General features: G+C 38.0%; 1 protein-coding gene across 1 annotated transcript in view; it reads right to left on the bottom strand.

The window, feature by feature from the left end:
• Positions 1 to 10,186: 10,186 nt before the first annotated feature.
• GIPC2 (GIPC PDZ domain containing family member 2) overlaps positions 10,187 to 25,453 on the bottom strand; it is an 86,621-nt gene continuing 71,354 nt past the window's right edge. The window contains exon 6 of the mRNA XM_082615680.1: positions 10,187 to 10,531. Coding sequence (XP_082471806.1) covers positions 10,392 to 10,531 — 140 coding nt within the window. The 3' untranslated portion in view covers positions 10,187 to 10,391. The remainder of the gene's footprint in view (positions 10,532 to 25,453) is intronic.

Genomic DNA, 25,453 nt, shown 5'->3' with positions numbered 1-25,453 from the left:
TTAAAGTTTTTAATGTACCTATTTAATTTTATGCTTGGTATGAAGCCATCTATAACTTTCACAGGATATTAACCATAATCACCTCTGCAGCATTTCAGTGCTCAGTCATTTCTTTGCCTCTCGGGTCTAGAGGACCATTGGTTGGTTTTGTAGAATTAGTCATTCACTCTGAATACTCTCTGAAACTGCATGATATAATCCCCAAGAGTCAGAGGAGAAGCTATCTGGCTATCAAAGACACTTTAGCTGTCAAGGGGTTATGCTTATTCGGATCACAGACGAGCTCAAAAATCAGACCGTGGACAAGTCAGAATGGATACAACAAAAATACAACAAATACCTGATTTGCTATTCAGGTTCACATAAGAGGAAGACAGACTCAAGGTAGCAACCAAGGCAGGCAATGCCACATACTGGACAGCCAAGATAAATTTTTTAAGTTGCCTAGTGAATTCTGCCATATAGGACAAGGAGATAGTGGAGAGTTTTTATCAGTGAAATAAGCATTAGATTACCTGGAGGAGTCTTTCTGGAAGCTAATGAATTTATATTTCAAGATTAAGCCAAAGTTATTAACAATGTTTATCAAGAAAATCAAAAAAGATAGCCACAGACATATTCTTTGGAATTTTAGAATAATCACTCTTGAAAACGCCACCTGTCTCTATTTCAGTCAGTATACCTTCCCACTTCAGAATTTCCTTGGATTTCATTTCAATAAAAATTCAATAAACATATCTAAATTACACATGAATATGTAATCCCCTGGAAGGAACATGATTGATTTAATTTTTTGATTTAATTTTTTAAATCACCACAGTTACAAATAGTCTTACTTTCAGTTTAATATTGAGGGAAGCCTCACAGATATTCCCTACTCATCAACTCATAAGTTAATATGTTGAAATTGACCACTCATGTATAGAAAAGGATTGAGTAGGGAATATGTTCAAGGAATTTATAATCATCTGTATAAACTCACCCCTTTGGCATATAAATTGAGTTTTAGTCCAGAAATAAGCCTTCTGAAGCAATATAACTTACTAATTCATTTCTCAGAACTGAAGTATCTTAGAGTCTTAAAAATGGTTAATGATAAGATTCCATGCTCCATGAAACCTCAAATGCTAATGACATTTTCAAACAGTAAGTGGCATGCAGAGCATTTGATAACAAGCTGCTACTTTTTTTTAATTTGTTTCATACTATTAAAAACAAGCTTGAAGAACACAGCAATCACCCCTTAATAGTTTACTGAAACACAAACAATAATGACTCCAGAAGCAAAATACCCACAGCTCAAGTCAAAACAACTAAACCATGAAATCACTTTAACTAGAAGAAGCTTTGAAGGATTTCTAAGGCCAGACCTTATTCTCCAAAAAATGGTCAGGACCTTTCTTTCCTTAATCTTTTTTTTTTTTTCAGTCAAACTAGCAAGAAATTATTATGCCAGTAACTATAAAAAAAATCCAGACTTATAACTAATTATAATTTTTAACCTATAAAAAAATCCAGACTTATTACTTATTATAATTTTTAACCTAAAGAACCATTAAAATCCTTCAGCATATCGTTTCTAACCTAAAAATCTAGGTTAGATTTTTCTAACCTAAAAAGTAGCCATTTAAGTCTACTTAGCCTGACCTCTGCATAGTTGCACCCTTACTCAGGCTGACGAGAGCAGTTAACTGGATCTATAACCTTGTTCCCCAAGTTTTGATCCCCTCTACATCTTTCTTCAGTTGAGTGACTCAGAACATTGCTCTGGTAAAGTATTAACAGGATCAATTTTACAGAGAGCTCAGGACTTAAACTCAAAACTAGGTTCAAATCCTGCCACTAACCAAATATATGTCCTAGAGCAAGTTATTTAATTGCTTTAGACCTTTTTCTTCATCTTTAAAATGGGGATAATCTTTACCTACCTTGCAGGGTTGCTGAGGATTAGGTGAGGTGATCCGTTTCCTGCGGCTGGACACACAGTAGGCACTCAACACACATTTGTTGAAATTCCTCATCAATAATTACTCTTTTAGTGCTTGATATATACAAGGCTCCATAATAAGTGCTGGGGATACAACTATGAGAGAAACATTAACAATCCCACCCCCGAGAAGCTGACATTAAAGTGGGGAACATAGAATAAAAACAACCTAATAAAATAATCACAAATAATGATGTGTTGTGATGGAAACAAACAAGGGCTGAGATCAAGAATACAGAGAATAAGGGGAGGGAGAAGGTCAAAAAAGCCTTTTCCAAAGAAGTGGCATTTAAACAAACAGAAAGATGACAAGGACATAGTTGTGCAAATAAGAGGAAGGGTGTTCAAGGCAGAGAAAATAGCAAGTGAAAAAGATCTGAGAAAGGTAAGAGCTCGGAAGTCAAAAGAAAGTTTAATGTAACCAGAGCACAGAAATGGGGGAGTATGGCAATGGGGTGGGCAGGGCTTAGGGGGCCACTGTATGGAGCTTGAAAGGGAGTGATGTGATCCCATTAACATGTCATTTGCCAGTGTCCCAGCCAGGGGTCATATGCTAGTTCAGGTCAGCCTCCCAAGTACAGAAGCAAGGATTCCCCCACACATCACCAGGTGTTCAAGAGACCATATCTCTTTTCTAAAGCTTATGTGTCCTTTCAAAAAAGAGCCTAGGGGGACTTCTCTGGCAGTCCAGTGGTTAAGACTCTGCGCTTCCACTGAAGGGGGCATGGGTTCGATCCCTGGTTGGAGAACTAATATCCAGCATGCCACGTGGTACGGCATGAAATGAAATGAAAAAAATAAAATAAAATACAATGCCTGGGAATAGGGCAGCCACAGGAATAAGCCAGAGGTTCTAGCCGATGGGGTGACATTCCTGCTAGACAACAGCAGGCAAGACTGCTGACAAACCATATCCTCACCAAACACTGATGACAGAAACAAATAGGGGATGAGAAGAGGTGTTCTATGAAGGCTGGTGCTCTCTGGTCAACGACTCAAGCTTCCTCACAGGTCTTGAGTGTTCAAACACCACCCCTCACTATGGGCCTTACTCCCTCTGTGCCATGATGAAAGATCAGGAATCTTTTGAAGACTTTTGTTCCTGTTGGTCTAAACACTCCATCTAACCATGATGTGTCTGCAGGAAAACAAGGTACCAATCCCCTCTGTTTGGGCCTTTAAAGACATTTCTCTCTCTCTCTCTGCCCTTCCTACACACACACACAGTTTAGCCTTCACAGCCTTTAGTCTACACCTAAGAGATTTCTTCATCTTGCCTCCCTCCTCCTATTTCTTTCACAGTAGACTCTGTGGGCCCTTTAGTAGAAGCTGAATCATCCAAAAAGTAGTGTCCCTTCCCTCAAAGACAGAAAAAAGCTTAATGTCAAACCCTTCCAGAGAAGAAAAAATGAGGCGCTGACACTCATTTTAAAGGATGCTGAACACTCATGTCCAGCAGTAAATGTTTTCAGAGTACTCTTGTTACCGGGCAGCACAGAGCCTGTTGGAGCAGCCACAGGAGAGATGATATGTGGATGAAATAGGTGACAGTGAAACTGGAAAGAAGTGGATGTATTCAGGAGGCATTTTAGGAAATACAACAAAAAGGACTTGCTGCTGAATTAGACACAGTAGGTAAAAGAGCAGTGAGGTGAATTATGAGCCACTCCCTGTCACAAAAATGGAGGAAAATAAGACTTCTAAGAAAAATCTAATATTTCATGCTAGACATGTTAAGGTTTTGACATACCAAGTGGAGATGTCAAGGAAGCAGTTGAATATCTGAGTACAGAGCTCAGAAGAGAGGCCCAAACTGGTGATATAGATTTTGGGGTTGAAAATATAAAAATGTTTAAAGATACAGGGTCAGATGAGTTTCCTAAGAGGGTAGAATAGGGGATAGGAACCCAGGCCCGAGGCCTGAGGAACACCATGAATGGAGGTTAGGTAGAGAAGAAAGAGCAAGGAATGGAAGGTGTGAAGAGGGAAGGACATTGCAGGAAGATGACTACAATGTTCCCATTATCCTGTTATCCTAAAGTTTCCCATGGTTTTGACTCCATTCCTTAAGTTTTTAAGATTTTATTTCTTCATTTTTCTCCAGCGCTACTGCAAAAGACGAAGTTTTCCTCTTGTTTTATGGGGAAGAAAATCTTTGGTTTATCTCATTTTTATATTTCTGCTTACTTTTCTGTTAAAATAAGATGAAATTCTGATATGTGTTGCAACATGGTTGAATCTTGAAAGCATTTTCCTGAGATAACCCAGACATAAAAGGATAAATATTGTATAACTCCATTTATATGAGATACCTAGAACAGGCAAATTCATAGAGACAGAAAGTAGAATAGAAGTTTCCAGGGGCTGGGCAGAGAGAGGAATGGGGAGTTGTTGTTTAATGGATATAGAGTCTCTGTTTGGATGATGAAAAAGTTCTGGAAATAGGGCTTCCCTGGTGGCGCAGTAGTTGAGAGTCCACCTGTCGATGCAGGGGACGTGGGTTCGTGCCCCGGTCCAGGAAGATCCCACATGCCGCAGAGCGGCTGGGCCCGTGAGCCATGGCCACTGAGCCTGTGCGTCCAGAGCCTGTGCTATGCAATGGGAGAGGCCACAACAGTGAAAGGCCGCATACCGCAAAAAAAAAAAAAAAAAAAAAAAAAAGTTCTGGAAATAGATAGAGGTAATGATTGCACAACATTGTGAATGTACCTAATGCCACAAAACTGTACACTTAAAAATGGTTAAAATAGTAAATTTTGTTTTATATATATATATACTATAAATATATAAGTATTGTATATTATATATATGCAATAAAAATATAAATAAAAATTTTTTAATAAATAAAACAAATCAAATTATTTTTACAAGAACTTATCTGAACAAGGGGGTAGAAATTCTAACTTCTAGAGAAAACACTTTTTCAAAGTTAAATTAATTCATTGGATGTATAACTTTTTTAATCATAAATATTATTTCCCACTTATTTTTAGATGACACATAAGATAAGGAAGCATGAATTACGTTCTGCATTCTACCCTCTGCATAAAGGGACCTCAATAAGAGAAAAATCTATACAAGGAGAATTCAAGCAGCATTTTTACAAGCTTAGCTTTTCCATAATCAAAACCACAGCATCCACTGAACTTACTCTAATTGAGAGAGGTAAGTCTTCTTATCACACATGTCAATTCCACTCTGTTAAAAGCGAAAATGTTTAGAAACCATCGTTTCAGAGGATCTTTATCTACAAAACTAGAAGAGGATAAAAAACCTAATAAGGGTAAGATAAATAGCCAATATTTACTTGTATCAACAGTAAGAATCAAACACTGCATGTAAACTGAGGCAAAACCATCACATGGGTTAACCCATAGTGTGCCACTTGGGGAGTCTATTTCTCTAAGATAACAAATTCTTCTAGCATATCAAGTAATGTTTAGAAAACTGTCCACTTAACAAAATGCCTACTGTCATTTACAGCTTTTTCGCATACTACATCACATGCATTTGAGCACTTATCTGATTGCATTAGAGATCTCTTTTATGCCTCTGTTTACCTTGATAGATCCTGAGTGCTCGAGTGTATCTATTGTTCCACCCTAGACTAGGCCAGAACCTTCAGAGAGCTCACAGTAAAGGTCCCTGATTCACTTCCATTTAGAACCATTTGGAGGAGGTGTCAAAATGCAGATTCCTGGGCCCCACCACCAGTACATGGAATTAGCACATTTGTAAGGATTTCTAACAGCTCTGATAGGGCCTTCAAACTATCAAGGAGATAATGAACCCAAAAGGCATAACTACCGAAGAGCTAGGGGCTGATATGTCTTTTACTTACAGTATTGTTTGGAAATTACTGCCATAAAAATTGGTTGAATAAAGAAGAAAGTGTCACCCTGGGTAAACCTCCGTCTTATAACAGGAACAGCTTCTGACTGTTTTGTCTTAGAGTATTGTAGCAGTGCCTATCTCATGTATTTTTACTGAATCAAAGCAAATAATTTGGGGATTTTAAAACTAAGAGACCTTGAGGTTATACCTTGTTACAAAATATGTTGAGAAAAAGATATACCAAGGTACGTTAAAAACACAAAGGCCTGGACAATCACATGTGTTATCCCCATTATTTATTTAGACAAAACTTAAAAGTCTGACATTCAAAACCCCAAATTTTTATTGTTTTCATGATAAAAACATTCATCACTTTTTTTCCATGAAAACGATTTTTTATTTGAGGACTTCTATTTTAAATATAAGAAATATAAAGTTATGATAGCTTTACAAATAATTTACTTTTTGATCAATACATGAAGATGTATACATTATAAGTAGAAATACAGTAAATATTACATTTTTAAACAATGTATCAAAATATAATTTGTAATTTCACATATTAATAAATTTTCCAAATTCAATCTCAAAAATACATTTTAAAGTATAAGCTATGATATTTATAAAAGAGAAAAAAACTTTTCTTTATGAAAAAGTAGAATATTTTACCTGTATATAGTCAATGCTATATGCATGGCACAAACAGTTCAAAATATAAAACGTTTACTTAAAACTATCTTTCAGAAATTTTTTTTAAATTTCTTTTTCTTCCAATAGTTTGAAAATATCTATGGCTATACATAAGTCTCATAGAGATGTAATGTCTCCAATGAAATAAAGATGTCATACTCATAGGGAGGGTGGGAGGGAGACGCAAGAGGGAGGGGATATGGGAACATATGTATAACTGATTCATTTTGTTATAAAGCAGAAGCTAACACACCATTTTTAAGTAATTATACTCCAATAAAGATGTAAAAAAAAAAAAAGATGTCATACTCAACTTTTGCTCACCCTCCTAGCATATAATAACCATGAATCATGTCTTAGAACTGGGTTTTCAGGTAACAGGTAGGGACAGGTTGTGCCAGTGGTACACTTCTCAATCTTAGAAACATTTTATAACCATGATACATTACTCTGATATCTCTTTCAGTCTGTGTCAAGAAGATAATAAATGTGCATTTTACGCAGAGCACTAATACGTGGGACTGTGAGTTGAATAGCATCTCCTATCTCTCTCTATTCAGTCACAGCTTGAGTAAAACACTCAACTGTCTTTTTAACCTATTACTTCCTCCAGAGTAACGGCATGCTATTGGTATCCATATGTTTTAGATGTATCACAGAGTGAAATGGTAATTATATGGTCACTCTTTTACATCTCTGGCAGATAACTGTACTCTATTTAGAAAAATCATTACTTTGAAAACACCATTTGCAGGTGAAATTCATTTTGCTACTATGCTAGGAAGGCAATGATAACTGAAGGAACCAGGAAGGCGCTCTCTAGACTTGATGGAGGTATAGCAACATGGACCCAAATAAAGTGCGCTTTACTTGGAAAATGTTTATTTGTTAAAGTTATGGGGGGAAATAGTCAAATTAAACATCATTTGGAAAAATTATCTCTATTTAGCTAATTATCTGTCACATTATACTATTGGCTATAGCAGCCCCAAGCAGAGGTTAACTGATTACAGCTTTTATAGTTGAATTCTTTTTTAAAATTATTTATTTATTTTTGGCTGTGTTGAGTCTTCGTTGCTCCGTGTGGGCTTTCTCTAGTTGCGGTGAGTGGGGGCTACTCTTTGTTGCGGTATGTGAGCTTCCCATTGCAGTGGCTTCTCTTGTGGAGCACGGGATCTAGGCCTGCAGGCTCAGTAGTTGTGGTGCACAGGCTTAGTTGCTCCGCAGCATGTGGGATCTTCCTGGACCAGGCCTCGAACCCGTGTCCCCTGCATTGGCAGGTGGATTCTTAACCACTGCACCACCAAGGAAGCCCTATTAGTTGAATTCTTAAAGAGTTTCACATCATATAATTATATAATTGTATTTTTGAAACATCACAGAAACCCAAAATGTACCCATTTGTAGTCATCAGAATGTGTAGACCTGCTGGGAGTCAAGCTGTATTCAAGACCCCATTGAACCCAACGTTCACTCATCCTTTGCATTCTTTCCACAAAGAAACAGAGTGTGCTCTTAGTGGCCACTGAAAGATGCTGTTTTTCATGAAAGGAAATCAAGAATAAAATAATCAAAATCTTAAAAAGAATGAAACCATCATCCTCCATTTGGGGAAAAAAAAGTTCTTAGAGAACAAGAGAAAACAACAGAGGCCTTCTGAAAATGTTTAGTGTTGCCAATAAAATGGCACAGTTAAAAAAAAAGACTTTGTCTCATTGTAGCAGTAGAAGGGTAGCTCCCACTTGTGGACTGTGACATCTAAAAAGAAACCCTGTTCCTTTTGTGCACTGAGAGTTTTACCAAAAGGCACAAAGTTCACAAAGAGATATATTTTCAGGTAAGAGAACAAAATGAAGAAACTTACTTTGTTATCAGTTTTTCAGTAGAGGTAACAGAGAAAGACATTTCAAGAAAAAAAAAAAACTGTTAGTAGTAAAACACCTGTGCCCAGCTGACACCCTTTATGCTCATTTGATGTTAACAAGCAAGTTACAGTTGCAGCTGTACATGGCCGTCAGTACCTTACACATCAAAATTCTAGAAAGATCATGGTAACCACTTTGTAAATATGAGATTCCACAAATCACAGAGAATTTGCACCAAGTGTCAGTGTTCATCCATATCCAAAAGGAAAGGAGAATCAGACAGCCATCAATAATAAACAATGACTCATCATTTCAAATCTAACATCTAGTGCCAAAAAATTTATTTTTTGCTTAAACCGAAATATTTCTGTGGGCCTCTTAAGTCATCAAATAACTTTCCTATCCTATGAGAAGTGATATTAAGAATTAGTATGTATTTGGGGACCTCTGAAAGAAATTCACTAAACAAGTAGCAACAAATTACTACAGCCTGGGCTGAATGCTATCTCCAAATGATGGGCAAGGGCAATAAGACAATCCACATTCTATAAACTGCTATTGTTACATGTTAATGACTGCAACAGTTTCTGTGCAGGTTTCTGATTAATGAGACAAATACCAAGATTCATAGAATTAAATTTATGTGAAAAAGAGAGTGGAAAGCAGTAAAAGTGAAGTTGCACCAGAAAACAAGAGTTATCTAAGCATCAACCCAGCATGAAAAGGGAACTACTTCTGATTTCCTAGAATACACCCCTCACAGGTTATTATTTCTGATTACCACGGCAGCATGCAGCATTTTCCATCTAACATTTTAGAAGAATGTTTGGTCACACCATGCTCCACCTTATTAAATGATGTATGTTGAAACCATTCATTTCCATTTCTCTTACATCTGTAAAATGTCAAGTAAGAGTGATAAAATGGTCATTTACCCTCAATTTTCTCAATAATGTAAGGTTTCAGAGAGAGTGCATTAGAACTCTAAAATAATAAGCTAATATATTTTCTCAATTTTCCCTTCCTCCTGCACTTTCACTAGGGGGAAATCTACTGCTGATGGTATCTCCTTTTAAGTTCAGGAGGCTTAGAAGTGTTGCTCTTCCAAAAAAAAAAAAGGGGGTTGCTCTTTAACCCCAAAAAATGTTCTCAAACATAGTTATTTTCTGAGTAAACATCTTTCAAAAGAAAAGTTCTACAAAGACTATAAAAACTTTCCCTGGAATGCTTATAAAGGGTAACAACAGTAGGTATGGATGGAAAAGCAATAGTGTTGTAAGAACTGCTAAAAAAAGAAAAATCAAATATAAGTGGTTTCTACCGTATCTGCCTCTTTTTCACCTTCTTCTACACGTGCAAATACATACACAACGCAATAGATTTCAACAAGTTTAAGAAGCAAGGAAGCAATTACAAAGAAGCAAAAAATAAAAGTCAATCAATCCTTGTTTTACAAAGAGAGTAAGCCATAGACATCAACAGGCTATAGGAATCTTCCTCCCCTTATTCAGTGGATTTTTTAAAAAAATGTTTCTAGACATCTAGTAGGCATAATTCATATTTCATGTCCTGAACATATCCTGTTCAAGCTAGTATAACAAAATGAAGATGCTATGAGGCAAATTATATTCCAATCCTCATTTTCACTGCATTAGATTTTGCAAAAGAACTACAAAGCGATTGCAATCAACTACTTATTACGTGGAAAACAAAACATGGGTGTCATTGGGGAACAAAATAACCTATCTAGAAATACTCTCTAAAACTAATTTTAAAAAGCTTTTAAATGAGTATTAAAATTGATCATGTTTTAGGTAATTTATCTTAAGCATACTACATATGCAACTGAATTAAAAAGTGCCCAGAAATCAAAATTATATTTCAAAAGAATGTATTCATACACATAAAACAAGCCAGAGTCCATAACAGTGTCTAAAAGCAGATTTTAACTTTTTTTTTTTTTCAGGAACAATGGTTCATTCCTCCAGAGACGATCATTCACGTCATAATCATCCTCACTTGGCATCACCAATGACTCCCCAAACATCAAAGACAAATTCATCTGGGAACGCAAAGTCTCCAAGGGTTTCATCAAGTGCCACAGCAAATTCATCTGGATTACCTTTGTCCTTTCCAGCTTCAAACATTGTAGTAGCTATCAAAAATAATTTTTAAAGATTAGTGATACCTGAAACAGCATCAGAAGACTGAGAAAAATGACACCAAGGCAAATTACTTGCTAAAAGTAACAAGCATAAGTCTATTCCCATAGATATTCTAGAAGGAAATGCATGTCTATGTGCACCAAAATCCATGGGCAATAAGGTTCATAAGCAGTATTATTCACAACAGCCCAAACCCAGGAAGACCCCAGTTATCTATCAGTAGGAAACTAAATAAACATAATATAATCATACAATGAACTTATACACAGCAATGAAAATGAACAAACCACAGCTAATATACCAGAACATTCTCAAATCTCCCAAATGTGACATTAAGCAAAAGAAGCCAGACACAAAGGAATGATACTATATTATTCCATTTACATAAAAATAAAAAAAACTGGCAAAACAAATTTATGGCTAAGTTGGGAAAGTGGTTACTTTTGGAGAGGAGGGAACAGGCAATAATTGGGAAAAAGCATCAAGAGGGTTTTTGAGTACTGGCAGAGTTTTATTTCTTGACATGAGTGGTGGTTAAATAAGTGTTCACATTGTGAGAATTTTGTGTTGTATACTTATACCTTGTTCATTTTTCTGTATGCATGTGTATTTAGCATTAAAGAGTTTAAATAATAAAAGTCATTCATTCAAAAAAAATTTTAATAAAAGGAACATGCATAGATACATACTTCTAGTACAAATTAAGATACTCTCTATCATTACACATCAAGGTAGCAAAGATGTTTTAAACAATCTGTCTTCAGCACCCTGGTTTGCATCTTCTACCCCTGCCTTCTCCTCCATCTTGGAGCCCATCAGGTGGGAGCCTCTGGTGTCCCTATGGGTGGGGCAATGGCTCCTGTGGCTAAGCCTGACGGGAGACCCAGAGTACATCTGCTCCCCACCACCCATAGTCACTAGCTTTCTCCGTCCCCTTTGCCACTCTTCACCCCCAACTATAAAAATGACAAAGGATAACAGTTTGCCACGGGGCAATCAAGCTAGGGAGAAGGGGAGGAAATCTGTCTCCTCGTGGAATCAAGGAAACATTTTTTGAGCCCTTTTCCAGTTTGGGATAGAAAGCAAAGATGGTGCCCTTGTTCTGTTTTTCTAATAAGTTGCCTGGATCCCATATTTTATGTCTGGGGAACCAGCGTCTTCAGGAGTACACATTCCCCTGGGACTTGTCCCTCCTGGCTGGGAGCCCTTAAGGCTCAGCTGGTTTTTTTCTCAGCCCCCTATAAGCACTAGCTACCAGGAAGGGGCAGTGTGGATGTGATTTGGGACTTGGGTGAAAAACCCCCAGGTAAAAGGGAAACACCAAAGCCCAGCCTCTTTTTCCCTCCCAAGTTAAGGTTAAACAAATCAAAGTTTGTATGACTTCTCTGAATGAGCCAAGAGGTCTGATCTTTCCAGCTAAAATCCACTAGGGCTCTGGAGAGCATTTAAGAACTGTTCCTCACCTCGAACAGCTCAGTACTAACACAGGTAGTCTAGGGGGAAGGCAGGAGATGTGGCCAGTAGAAGGGCACCACAATCAGAGCAGAAGTGGGATGTGGATGGGGTGACCTGGGGCAGGGGTCAAATCCCTAGTTAAGATGAGGAGGGCTTCCACATAGCTGGACAGGTTGGTGTAGGGTGGAGAGTCCAGGTGTGGTAAGGAGGGCATGGGGGTGGGGGAGAAGAGGACAGCAGCCACACTGATGAGAGATTGGTTACATACAAGGGCATGCATCACGTACATGTATATACACTCAATAATGGGAACCACGTTTTGTCACTGTCAGAGAAAGATAAATAGGAAAAGGGAGAAAACTAGAATGATTGCTGCTAAATTAGAATTGTAGAGATCAGTGAAATATTTTTTTTTTCAAAAGAGAGATTAAAAACTATAGAGGTAAAGACATGAACACAGGGCTTCCATGGTGGCACAGTGGTTAAGAATCCACCTGCCAATGCAGGGGACACAGGTTCAAGCCCTGGTCCAGGAAGATCCCACATGCTGCGGAGCAACTGAGCCCATGCACCACAACTACTAAGCCTGCGTACTGAGCTGCAACTACTGAGCTGCAACTACTGAAGCCCGCACGCCTAGAGCCTGTGCTCCACAACAAAAGAAGCCACCGCAATGAGAAGCCTGCACACCACAATGAGGAGTAGCCCCCGCTTGTCACAACTAGAGAAAGCCCGCATGCAGCAACGAAGACCAAAAATAAATAATAAAATAATAAAATAAAATAAAATAAAATAAAAAGACATGAATACACACATTCCTCAATCCACTGTGGGCACCTGGGAGCAGTGACACCCCAATAGCAATGAGCACACAAAACACTCAGATCTTGGTTCCCAAATATCATTTTCCACTAAAAAGAATCAGAGTTCCTCAGAGAAATGGCTGATTCCAGGGCTGGAGCAGGAAAAGTACAATATGAACTAAGAATAACTTCTGCCAGAAAGTAAGAAAGTCTCAAAAAAACAAAAGGTGGGAACATGTGAAAAGACATAGAAGTCAAGAGTGGAATAATGCCCACTGACCCAATGAGGGACAATTTGAGCATCAGAATAAGTAGTGATGGTCATAGATTATAATCCTATTGAACAAAACAGCAAACCATGAATCCATAATGAAATGATTGGTTAATTGACAAATAGATGGATGAAACGTTGGTTGGTTGATTCATGAGGAACAGGATATTTACATAGCTTCAAAATATCTCCTCACCAAATACTTATTATGAAGAGAATAACTTTACAGTGGAGAAGCTTAGTAAATACCACCTAAACAAGTCATCAACATAAACAATATCATAAACAGAACAAATCAAAATCCCATGCCTCCAGATAAGATGTAATGAAAAGAACACAGCACCACATTTGTGATATCTCTGCCAGAGGTGTAACCTGAATGTTATTATGGAAAAATAATCCAAAAATGAGGAACATTCTGCAAAATAACTGGTTTGTACCCTCCAAAAGTGTCAAGGTCATGAAAATCAGGAGTGGAAAATGCTCCAAATTGACACAAATAAAAGTAACACATGATTTTGAACATGCTCTTTTGCTGTAATGGATATTAAGGCACTTGGTGAAACAAAAACAGGATATGATTAGATGTTAGTAATGTATCAATGTTGATTTCATGATTTGGACGGTTATATTAGGGTTACACAAGAGAATACATTTGTTTATAGGAAATACGCACTAAAGTATTTGGGGGCAATTGTATATCATTAATTTATTCTCAAATGGTTCAAGAGAAAAAAATTTTGTACTGTATAACTTTTCTCTAAGTTAGAGATTGCCTAAAAAATATATTTTAAGCAGTAAAAAGTGAGGAAAATTGAATCTCTTCATTATCATCTCCCTGTTTCTCACGTTGCCCCAGGCTTCAGCCATGACCCCAAAGCTTCTCGATTTACCATTAACCTAGAAGCAAACACTTCAAAAGGGAGGAAGGTCCAGCTGCAGCTGGACCTTCTTCTCCAGCCCAAGGGCCTGCCAAGTTTACTAAAACTTATATATATATATATATATATATATTTTTTTTTTTTTTAATGATATGCCAAGGCTGGCCAGGATATAGTGAAGCAAACACTCAAATATACTGGTGTGGACTTTGTAAATTTGGTTTTTGAAAAACAATTTGCCAACAAGTACCAATCTTTAAAAATGTTCACATCCTTTGATCTACTAATATTTCCACTTCTGTGAATCTATACATTTTTTTCTCCCAGCTTTATTAAGATAAAATTGATACACATCACTGCATAGGTTTAAGGTATACAGCATAATGATTTGACTTATATACATCATGAAATGATTACCACAGTAAGTTTAGTGAACAACCAGCATCTCACATAGACACCAAAAAATATTTTTTTCCTTGTAATGAGCTCTTAGAATTTACTCTCTTAACTTTTGTATACACCATACAGCAGTGTTAGCTAGAGTCATCATGTGTACATTACATCCCTAGTACTTATTTATCTTATAACTGAAAGTTTGTATCTTTTGACCACCCTAATCCAATTCCCCTCCCTCTCACCCCCTACTTCTGGTAACCACAAATCTGATCTTTTTCTATGACTTTGGGTTTTTGGTGTTCTGTTCTTAGATTCCACATATAAGTGAGATCATACCATATTTGTCTTTCTCAGACTTATTTCACTTAGCATAATGCCCTCAAGTCTCATCCATGTTGTCACAAATGGCAGGATTTCCTTTTTATGGCTGAATAATATTCCATTGTATATATATCTCAACTTCTGTATTCATTCATCTGCCAGTAGATACTTAGGTTATTTCCTAAGTCTATTTTCTTAGGCTATTGTGAATATGCTGCTATGAACACAGGGGTGCAGATATCTCTTCAACATAGTGTATTCTTTCCTTCACACAAGATAATCTACACTTTTTTTAAAAATCTTAAAAACAGAAAAGAATTTAGGAGAACACTCTTAATTTAAAAAAAACCTAGGGCTTCCCTGGTGGCGCAGTGGTTGAGAGAACACCTGCCGATGCAGGGGACACGGGTTCATGCCCTGGTCCAGGAAGATCCCACATGCTACAGAATGGCTAGGTCCGTGAGCCATGGCCGCTGAGCCTGCGCATCCGGAGCCTGTGCTCCGCAACGAAAGAGGCCACAACAGTGAGGGGCCCGCGTACCACAAAAAAAAAAAAAAAAAAAGAAAAAACTTAAGATGCAGGATCATTTTTTTTTACTTAATAAGATACAGGATCATTAAGTCACCTCTAGTATGATGAAATATATTAGATGAAATATTTGATGAAATATTTTGAAGTAATTTTAAACAATGTTTATAACTTTGTAATAACTTGAGAAAATCTTTTTAATATTTACTGAAAAAGTAGTACATAAATTTTATATTACAATCACAATGTTTTTTACAAAAATCTCTACATAGGATGGGTAAAGGGAGAAGTGTATGTTATAGCAATTATAATCAAATATTAATGGTAGAATCTAGGTGACAGGTATGAAGTACTAAAAAGTCTTTCAACCGTACTGTATGTTTGAAAATCACCATAATAAAATATAAGGGAGAGAAACTTCTACACAGACAATGAAAGAAAAAAAAATTTTTTTTAAGATGTTGGGGGTAGGAGTTTATTAATTTATTTATTTACTTTTGCTGTGTTGGGTCTTCATTTCTGTGCGAGGGCTTTCTCTAGTTGTGGCAAGCGGGGGCCACTCTTCATCGCAGCGCGCGGACCTCTCACTCTTGCGGCCTCTCTTGTTGCAGAGCACAGGCTCCAGACGCGCAAGCTCAGTAGTTGTGGCTCATGGGCCTAGTTGCTCCGTGGCATGTGGGATCCTCCCAGACCAGGGCTCGAACCCGTGTCCCCTGCATTAGCAGGCAGATTCTCAACCACTGCACCACCAGGGAAGCCCAAAAGAAAATTTTAAATACAGTAGATACATTCAAATTGGAGAGAAAGTTTTTGTTTTGGTTTTTTTAGCTAGGGCCTGTTCAATGCAGTAAAACTATGGCTGACTTACAAACTCTGTGCCCTCGTGGGTACCAGCTATATTTTGGAAATTATTTCCTAAGCCACTGAAAAACACTCTAATGTCTATAAGTAATGCTTCTCTTTCAACAGCCATAGTATCATAGTCAAGAAAGGAGGAAAGCGGCCCTCAAAGCGCATTTCCACACAGTGAGATAAGAAACCAAGTGTTCAGGAAATGGGACTGTATTGATGTTCTGTGTCCCTCCTCTCCCTAGGTGGTCTTGCCTTGGAGGTCTTAGCCACAACCCCCGCTTAACCATGGCTTGCTGCAGAGAAGTCCCAAACCTTCACTTCCATCCCTGACTTCTCTCACGAGTTCCAAATACCCCTTTCTGAATAAGGGGCGCAGAAGTCTCCTAGCTTGTATTCTGCTGGCATCTCAACCAGCATGTCCAGAAACCAAACATCATATCCCCTTCCAAAAAAACCACTAGTCCTCTTCCCGTTGCCACCACTGTCATTAGTAGTGCAGTCACTGTCCCTGTTACTTTTTCTCTTCTTGCTTGTGTACCAAACACTGCCTCCCCTTGATTCTACCCCTGCAACCTCTCCAGCCTTCATTTCACTCACATCGCTACCATGCTATTTCCTTAATCTCCAAGTCTAGTCAACGAACTATCTCCCATAGGTACATTAGATTTCTCTTCCTAAAGCACAGCTCTGATCCTATTAGGTAATAAGACAAAAGGACCAGGAAGCTCCTTTCCACCTCTGAGACTGTGTCACTCACATATATGAAAATATTCCTTTGATCTCCAACGCATATCTTAAAAACTCTAAACCCTGTCTGGCATTCTGATCCGAAGTACCCCTGGTTCCCACAAGGCTTACTCCTGCACTAACGCTGTACCCTTAGAAATCTGACAACTCAGAAAGCCGTCTTTCCTCCTTCCTACCTTTGCCCAGGATAGCCTGCTCCTAATCACCAGCTCCACCATCAAAATCCTTTCTCTCCTTCAAGGCTCTTTCCTCCATGAAATCCTGTGTCCCCAACTGGAAGTGACATCTGCATTCCCTAAAGCCTTCTACCAGTGTTCTTCATACTTGAGTATGCAAACATATTGGCTGAGATCTCGGCAAAGTGCAGATTCTGGTTCAGTAGCTCTGCAGCAAAGCCTGAGATTCTGCATTTCCAACAACCCCCAGGTAATGCCAGTCCCCAGACCACACTTTGAGGCATAAGGCCTTACGGTGCACATTTAACATTGTTCTGTGTTGTCATTATTTTCATCTACATATTGCCTCTATCAGAGAATAAATTCCCAACAGATCTTGAAGAGCTTATTCAGTCTTTTATGCCCAGGGAAAACTAGTTCAGTGTCTTATGTACAGTAAATGCTAGTAGCTGGGTAGGTCCAGAAAGAGTCCTTGTAATTACACTTAAATAATTTTTGTACCCACACAGTTAGCATGCACTCAAGAAAGTGAAGTCCAGAACTCTGATCCTGTAGCTAGGATGTGAAAGAAGAGCAGCCAAAACTTTTGCAAAAGTAGGACTCAAGTTCAGAATTTTGCTTAGACTACAATTCTAAATATTTCTCATAGGGCCTACAGACAGCATTTACTGAGACAGTTACCTAAAGATCATACTGACATGAGGGTGATATACAATCTCTTTGAGGAAGAAATAAGATGCACACAAATAAAAGATATAAGAAAATCTACAGTCCATTCAGAAGCAGAAATTAACAGTGCAGACGACTGATGCTCTTAAATGCTGCAGGAAACGATGACCAGGATCAGATTTTCACTAATGGACACTGAATCAAACAACCTCCCTCCCTCCCTCCCTGCCTCCCTCTCTCTCTCTCACACACACACACACACACAAACACACACACACGCACACACACAGACATTGGCTGAAAGAAACAACTTGGTGCATGTTTTTGGCACCTCAGGAAGCTCAGCAGTACTGGCTAGCGCCCTGAGCCCAGGAACAACATATCCTGGACCTGGCCAACTCTGACTCTCAATCTCTGGTTTGGGTTCCTTAGTCACAAAATGAGAAAAATGATGGCTTAAGATGCCCAGACAATAACCTTACAGTCCAAGCTATATAATCTCACTCATGCTGGCACAGCAGAGAAGAAAACCTCCCATACACTAAACACAGCCCCAGAACTGCTCAGACCTCTTATATGTTTCTACCTCTACTACACCACTACCATTATTACTGGCAATAATTGTTAGTAATCACTGCTAAGAATGAGAATAGCTATACCCATTATTTATAATGTGATAGAAACTTTATACATATTTAATTTAATGCCTTGCCAACCCAGTAAGTTTGTTTTTTATCATACCCTTTTACAAAGATACAGAAATTATGACTCAAAGTTAATAATTTGCCCAAGGGCTAAAGCTTCAAAAATGACATTAGGACTCCATACTCCCTGTGAATTCACTATTTTTGTGCCTCTTAACAGACATTCGGTCAATAAACATTTACCAAGGATTTACTCTGGGAGAGGCACTGTGGTAGGAGCTGGGATTAAAAACTGAGTAAGTTTTCTCCCTTCAAGGAAACACTGGTCTTGTAGAAGCAACAAAAGTACCAATTAGGCAGCTTCATAGTTATGCTGGAAATACTGTATGTAATACAGTGCGCCAGAGATCTTTACAAAACCCATAATTTGCTTAGGTATGTTAAAAGAAATTAAGAATGGAGCATGCTCTGAACATGCTATAAATTGCTAACTCATAAAGTATAAACATAGATTTTAACTATTTTTTACAGAAGAAATAAATGGTATTATTTTATCCGTTTTGGTAAAAGATTGAATCTCTGATTTAAAAGAAAAGCAAAAGAGGGCTTCCCTGGTGGCACAGTGGTTAAGAATTCACCTACCAATGCAGGGGACATGGGTTCAAGCCCTGGTCTGGGAAGATCCCACACGCCACAGAGCAACTAACTAAGCCCGTGCACCACAACTACTGAGCCTGCGCTCTAGAGCCCACGAGCCACAACTACTGAGCCCACGTGCCACAGCTACTGAAACCGGCGCGCTCAGAGCCCATGCTCCGCAACAAGAGAAGCCACGGCAATGAGAAGCCCGCGGACCGCAAGGAAGAGTAGCCCCGCAAGGAAGAGTAGCCCCTGCTCACCGCAACTAGAGAAAACCCGTGCGCAGCAACTAAGACCCAACGCAGCCAAAAAAAAGTAAATAAATAAATTTATGAAAAAAAAAAGAGAAAAGCAAAAGAAACTTTAGCAAAATGAAATACTTTTTTTAAAGTTTTATTACATCAACATAGTGACCGCTACTAAAATGCTTTTAATATGTTAACTATAATAGATCTGCAATATGCCGCAATAATATTTAGCACCTGAATACAACCTGGCAAAAAATATTCCACTAAAATGTAGAATTGTTATACCACATATAACAGCTAAGTGCTGACATCTAGTGGCCATGCTGAGAATATCTTTATATTATTACCACTACTAAACAACTTTCACATCATTATTAATGACAAACTTATATTGGTGATACAGGTCAATCTGTATTTTCCACTAAGTTTTTAAATACTTAAACATAACTTTTAGCTATAAGGTACTACTGAAGATGAAAAATCTTGGTATCAACGTCCCAGAATTAAATCTCAGTCCTTGTTAGCTGACTGGACAAGTTACCAAATATCTCTGAATCCGTTTGTTCTCAAATCTATAAAATGGCACATAGCAGGGTTTAGATAAAGGTTAATGACCACCACTGTTAATTTAACCATTAAATCTGTAACTGTAACTCTTTCTATGTAAAGTCTTTAACACCTACTTTCCCTAAGACTTTTCATAAATGTCGACCCATTTCAAGCAACTCATACATTAGTCAAACATCAAAAAACACAGGCAGGGCTTCCCTGGTGGCGCAGTGGTTGAGAGTCCACCTGCCGATGCAGGGGACACGGGTTCGTGCCCCGGTCCGGGAAGATCCCACATGCCGCAGAGCGGCTGGGCCCGTGAGCCATGGCCGCTGAGCCTGCGCGTCCGGAGCCTGTGCTCCACAACAGAAGAGGCCACAAGGGTGAGACGCCCGCGAGCCAAAAATAAAAAAATAAAAAAAATACAGGAAATACAGAATGTTTAAGAAAAATCTATTTCCAAAATTTCATTGGCTTTATCTGAGAAGGATGACTTTTCATAGTGTTCATTATTTTGAATTCAGTGAAAAAAGAAATCACCCTAGGAAAAAATGTAATAACCTCTAAATAATATTATCATATATGTTTAAAAGACCTATAAAAGATTTTACAGGAAAACATTACTGAGAAACTATCATTCAAATTTCCTTTCCACATATTTCTGGATCTCTTTTTTTTTAAGGATTTTCATTTTTACTTTTATAATGATAAACTTCATTAGCAATAACATTAATTTTTTTAACATATTTATTGGAGTATAATTGTTTACAATGTTGTGTTAGTTTCTGCTGTATAACAAAGTGAATCAGCTATATGTATACATATATCCCCGTATCCCCTCCCTCTTGCGTCTCCTTCCCACTCTCCCTATCCCACCCCTCTAGGTGGTCACAAAGCACCGAGCTGATCTCCCTGTGCTATGTAGCTGCTTCCCACTACCTATCAATTTTACATTTGGTAGTGTATATGTAAATGCTACTATCTCTCTTTGTCCCAGCTTACCCTTCCCCCCCCCGTGCCCTCAGGTCCATTCTCTACGTCTGTGTCTTTATTACTGTCCTGCCCCTAGGTTCTTCAGAAACTTTTTCTTTTTTTTTTAGATTCCATATATATGTGTTAGCATATGGTATTTTCTCTTTCTGACTTACTTCACTCTGTATGACAGACTCTAGGTCCATCCACCTCACTACAAATAACTCAATTTCATTTCTTTTTATGGCTGAGTAATATTCCATTGTATATATGTGCCACATCTTCTTTATCCATTCATCTGTTGATGAACACTTAGGTTGCTTCCATGTACCACCTATTCTAAATAGTGCTGCAATGAACACTGTGGTACCTGACTCTTTTGAATTATGATTTTCTCAGGGGATATGCCCAGTAGTTGGATTGCTGGGTCATATGGTAGTTCTATTTTTAGTTTTTTAAGGAATCTCCATACCATTCTCCATAGTGACTGTATCAATTTACATTCTCAACAACAGAGCAAGAGGGTTCCCTTTTCTCCACACCCTCTCCAGCAGTTATTGTTTGTAGATTTTTTTCATGATGGCCATTCTGACTGCTGTGAGGTGATACCTCACTGTAGTTTTGATTTGCATTTCTCTAATGATTAGTGATGTTGATCATCCTTTCATGTGTTTGTTGGCAATCTGTATATCTTCTTTGGAGAAATGTCTATTTACGTCTTCTGCCCATTTTCGGATTGGTTTGTTTGTTTTTTTGATATTGAGCCACATGAGCTGCTTGTATATTTTGGAGATTAATCCTCTGTCAGTTGCTTCGTTTGCAAATATTTTCTCCCATTCTGTGGGTTGTTTTTTCATCTTGCTTATGGTTTCCTTTACTGTGCCAAAGCCTTTAAGTTTCATTAGGTCCCATTTGTTTATTTGTTTTTATTTCCATTTCTCTAGGAGGTGGGTCAAAAAAGATCTTGCTGTGACTTGTGTCACAGAGCACTCTGCCTACGTTTTCCTCGAAGAGTTTTATAGTGTCTGGCCTTACATTTAGGTCCTTAATCCATTTTGAGTTTATTTTTGTGTATGATGTTATGGAGGGTCCTAATCTCATTCTTTTACATGTACCTGTCCAGTTTTCCCAGCACCACTTAAGAACCTGTCTTTTCTGAATTGTATATTCTTGCCTCCTTTATCAAAAATAAGGTGACCATACATGCGTGGGTTTATCTCTGGGCTTTCTATCCTCTTCCATTGATCTATATTTCTGTTTCTGTGCAAGTACCATACTGTCTTGATTACTGTAGCTTTGTAGTATAGTCTGAAGTCAGGGAGCCTGATTCCTCCAGCTCCGTTTTTCTTTCTCAAGATTGCTTTGGCTATTTGGGGTCTTTTGTGCTTCCATACAAATTGTGAAATTTTTTGTTATAGTTCTGTGAAGAATGCCACTGGTAGTTTGAAAGGGATTGCACTGAGTCTGTAGACTGCTTTGGGTAGTACAATCATTTTCACAATGTTGATTCTTCCAATCCAAGAACATAGTATTCCTCTCCATCTGTTTGTATCATCTTTAATTTCTTTCATCAGTGTTTTGTAGTTTTCTGCATACATGTCTTTTGTCTCCTTAGGTAGGTTTATTGCTAGGTATTTTGTTCTTTTTGTTGCAATGGTAAATGGGAGTGTTTTCTTAATTTCTCTTTCAGATTTTTCATCATTAATGTATAGGGATGCATGAGATTTCTGTGCATTAGTTGTGTATCCTGCTACTTTACCAAATTCACTGATTACCTCTAGTAGTTTTCTGGTAGCATCTTTAGGATTCTCTATGTATAGTATCATGTCATCTTCAAACATTGACAGCTTTAATTCTTTTCCGATTTGGATTCCTTTTATTTTGTTTTCTTTTCTGACTGCTGTGGCTAAAACTTCCAAAACTATGTTGAATAAGAGTGGTGAGAGTGGGCAACCTTGTCTTGATCCTGATTTTAGAGGAAATGGTTTCAGGTTTTCACCACTGAGAACAATGTTGGCTGTGGGTTTCTCACATATGGTCTTTATTATGTTGAGGTAAGTTCCCTCTATGCCTACTTTCTAGAGGGTTTTTTATCATAAATGGCTGTTGAATTTTGTTGAAAGATTTTTCTGCATCTATTGAGATGATCATAGGGTTTTTATCCTTCAGTTTTTTAATATGGTATATCACATTGATTGATTTGGGTATACTGAAGAATCCTTGCATTCCTGGGATAAACCCCACTTGATCATGGTGTATGATCCTTTTCATGTGCTGTTGGATTCTGTTTGCTAGTATTTTGTTGAGGATTTTTGCATCGATGTTCCTCAGAGATATTGGCCTGTAGTTTTCTTTCTTTGTGACATCTTTGTCTGGTTTTGGTATCAGGGTGATGGTGGCCTCGTAGAATGAGTTTGGGAGTGTTCCTCCCTCTGCTATATTTTGGAAGACTTTGAGAAAGATAGGTGTTAGCTCTTCTCTTAATATTTGAAAGAATTCACCTGTGAAGCCATCTGGTCCTGGCCTTTTGTATGCTGGAAGATTTTTAATCACAGTTTCAATTTCAGTGCTTGTGATTGGTCTGTTTATGTTTTCTATTTCTTCTTGGTTCGGCCTCAGAAGGTTGTGCATTTCTAAGAATTTGTCCATTTCTTCCAGGTTGCCCATTTTATTGGCATATAGTTGTTTGTAGTAATCCCTCATGATTCTCTGTATTTCAGCAGTGTCAGTTGTTACTTCTCCTTTTTCATTTCTAATTCTGTTGATTTGAGTCTTCTTCCTTTTTTTCTTGATGAGTCTGGCTAACGTTTTATCAATTTTGTTTATCTTCTCAAAGAACCAGCTTTTAGCTTTATTGATCTTTGCTATTGTTTCCTTCATTTCTTTTTCATTTATTTCTGATCTGATCTTTATGAGTTTTTTCCTTCTGCTAACTTTGGGGTATTCTTGTTCTTCTTTCTCTAATTGTTTTAGGTGTAAGGTTAGGTTGTTTATTTGAGATATTTCTTGAGGTAGGATTGTATTGCTATAAACTTCCCTTTTAGAACTGCTTTTGTTACATCCCATAGGTTTTGGGTCGTTGTGTTTTCATTGTAAATTTTTCAGGTATTTTTTTATTTCCCCTTTGATATCTTCAGTGACCTTTTGGTTATTTAGTAGCGTATTATTAGTTTCCATGTGTTTGTATTTTTTACAGTTTTTTTCCTGTAATTGATATCTAGTCTCATAGCGTTGTGTTTGGAAAAGATACTTGATACGATTTCAATTTTCTTACATTTATCAAGGCTTGATTTGTGACCCAAGATATGATCTATCCTGGAGAATGTTCCATGAGTCCTTGAGAAGAAAGTGTATTCTTTTGTTTTGGGATGGAATGTCCTACAAATATCAATTAAGTCCATCTTCTTTAATGTGTCATTTAAAGCTTGTGTTTCCTTATTTATTTTCCTTTTGTATGATCTGTCCATTGGTGAAAGTGAGGTGTTAAAGTACCCTACTATGATTGTGTTACTGTCAATTTCCCCTTTTATGGCTGTTAGCATTCTTCTTATGTATTCAGGTGCTCCTATGTTGGGTGCATAAATATTTACAACTGTTATACCTTCTTCTTGGATTGATCCCTTGATCATTATGTAGTGTCCTTCTTGTCTCTTGTAATAGTCTTTGTTTTAAGGTCTATTTTGTCTGATATGATAATTGGTACTCCAGCTTTCTTTGGATTTCCATTTGCATGGAATATCTTTTCCACTTTCAGTCTGTATGTGTCCCTGGGTCTGAAGTTGATCCCTTACAGACAGCATATTTACGGGTCTTGTTTTTGTATACATTCAGCCAGTCTATGTCTTTTGGTTGGAGCACTTAATGCATCTGCATTTAAGGTAGTTATCGATATGTATGTTCCTATTACCCTTTTGTTCATTTTTTGGGTTTGTTTTGTAGGTCTTTTCCTTTTCTTGTGTTTCCTGCCTAGAGAAGTCCCTTTAGCCTTTGTTGTACAGCTGGTTTCTTGGTGCTGAATTCTCTTAGCTTTTGCTTGTCTGTAAAGGTTTTAATTTATCCGTTGAATCTGAATGAGATCCTTGCTGGGTAGAGTAATCTTGGGTGTAGGTTTTTCCCTTTCATCACTTTAAATATGTCTTGCTACTTCCTTCTGGCTTGCAGAGTTTCTGCTGAAAGATCAACTGTTAACATTATGGGGACTCCTTTGTATGTTATTTGCTGCTTTTCCCTTGCTGCTTTTAATATTTTCCTCGGTATTTAATTTTTGATAGTCTGATTAATATGTGTCTTGGCATGTTTCTCCTTGGATTTATCCTGTATGGGACTCTCTGCACTTCCTGGACTTGATTGACTATTTCCTTTCCCATGTTAGGGAAGTTTTCAACTATAATCTCTACAAATATTTTCTCAGACCCTTTCTTTCCCTCTTCTTCTTCTGGGACCCCTATAATTCAAATGTTGGTGCGTTTAATGCTTTGGTTTTGGCCCCACCTCTGCGTGCAGGTCACCCTCAGGCTTTTGTTTCCACCCAGACAGGAAGGGCTTGAAGAAGTGGCTGATTAGGCGTCTCTGGTTCACTCAGGCTGGGGGGAGGGAGGGGTATGGAGTGCAGGGTGAGCCTGTGGCGGCAGAGGCCACCATGATGTTGCAACAGCCTGAGGTGCACTGTGTGATCTCCCAGGGAAGTTGTCCCTGGATCACGGGACCCTGGCAGTGGCGGGCTGCACAGGCTCCCAAGGCGGTGTGGATACTGACCTGTG

This window comes from Mesoplodon mirus, assembly GCF_964341445.2.
Source record: "Mesoplodon mirus genome assembly, chromosome: 3".
Classification (NCBI taxonomy): domain Eukaryota; kingdom Metazoa; phylum Chordata; class Mammalia; order Artiodactyla; family Ziphiidae; genus Mesoplodon; species Mesoplodon mirus.
Note: the sequence above shows the minus strand (reverse complement) of the source record. Positions and strands in the feature narration are given on the sequence as shown.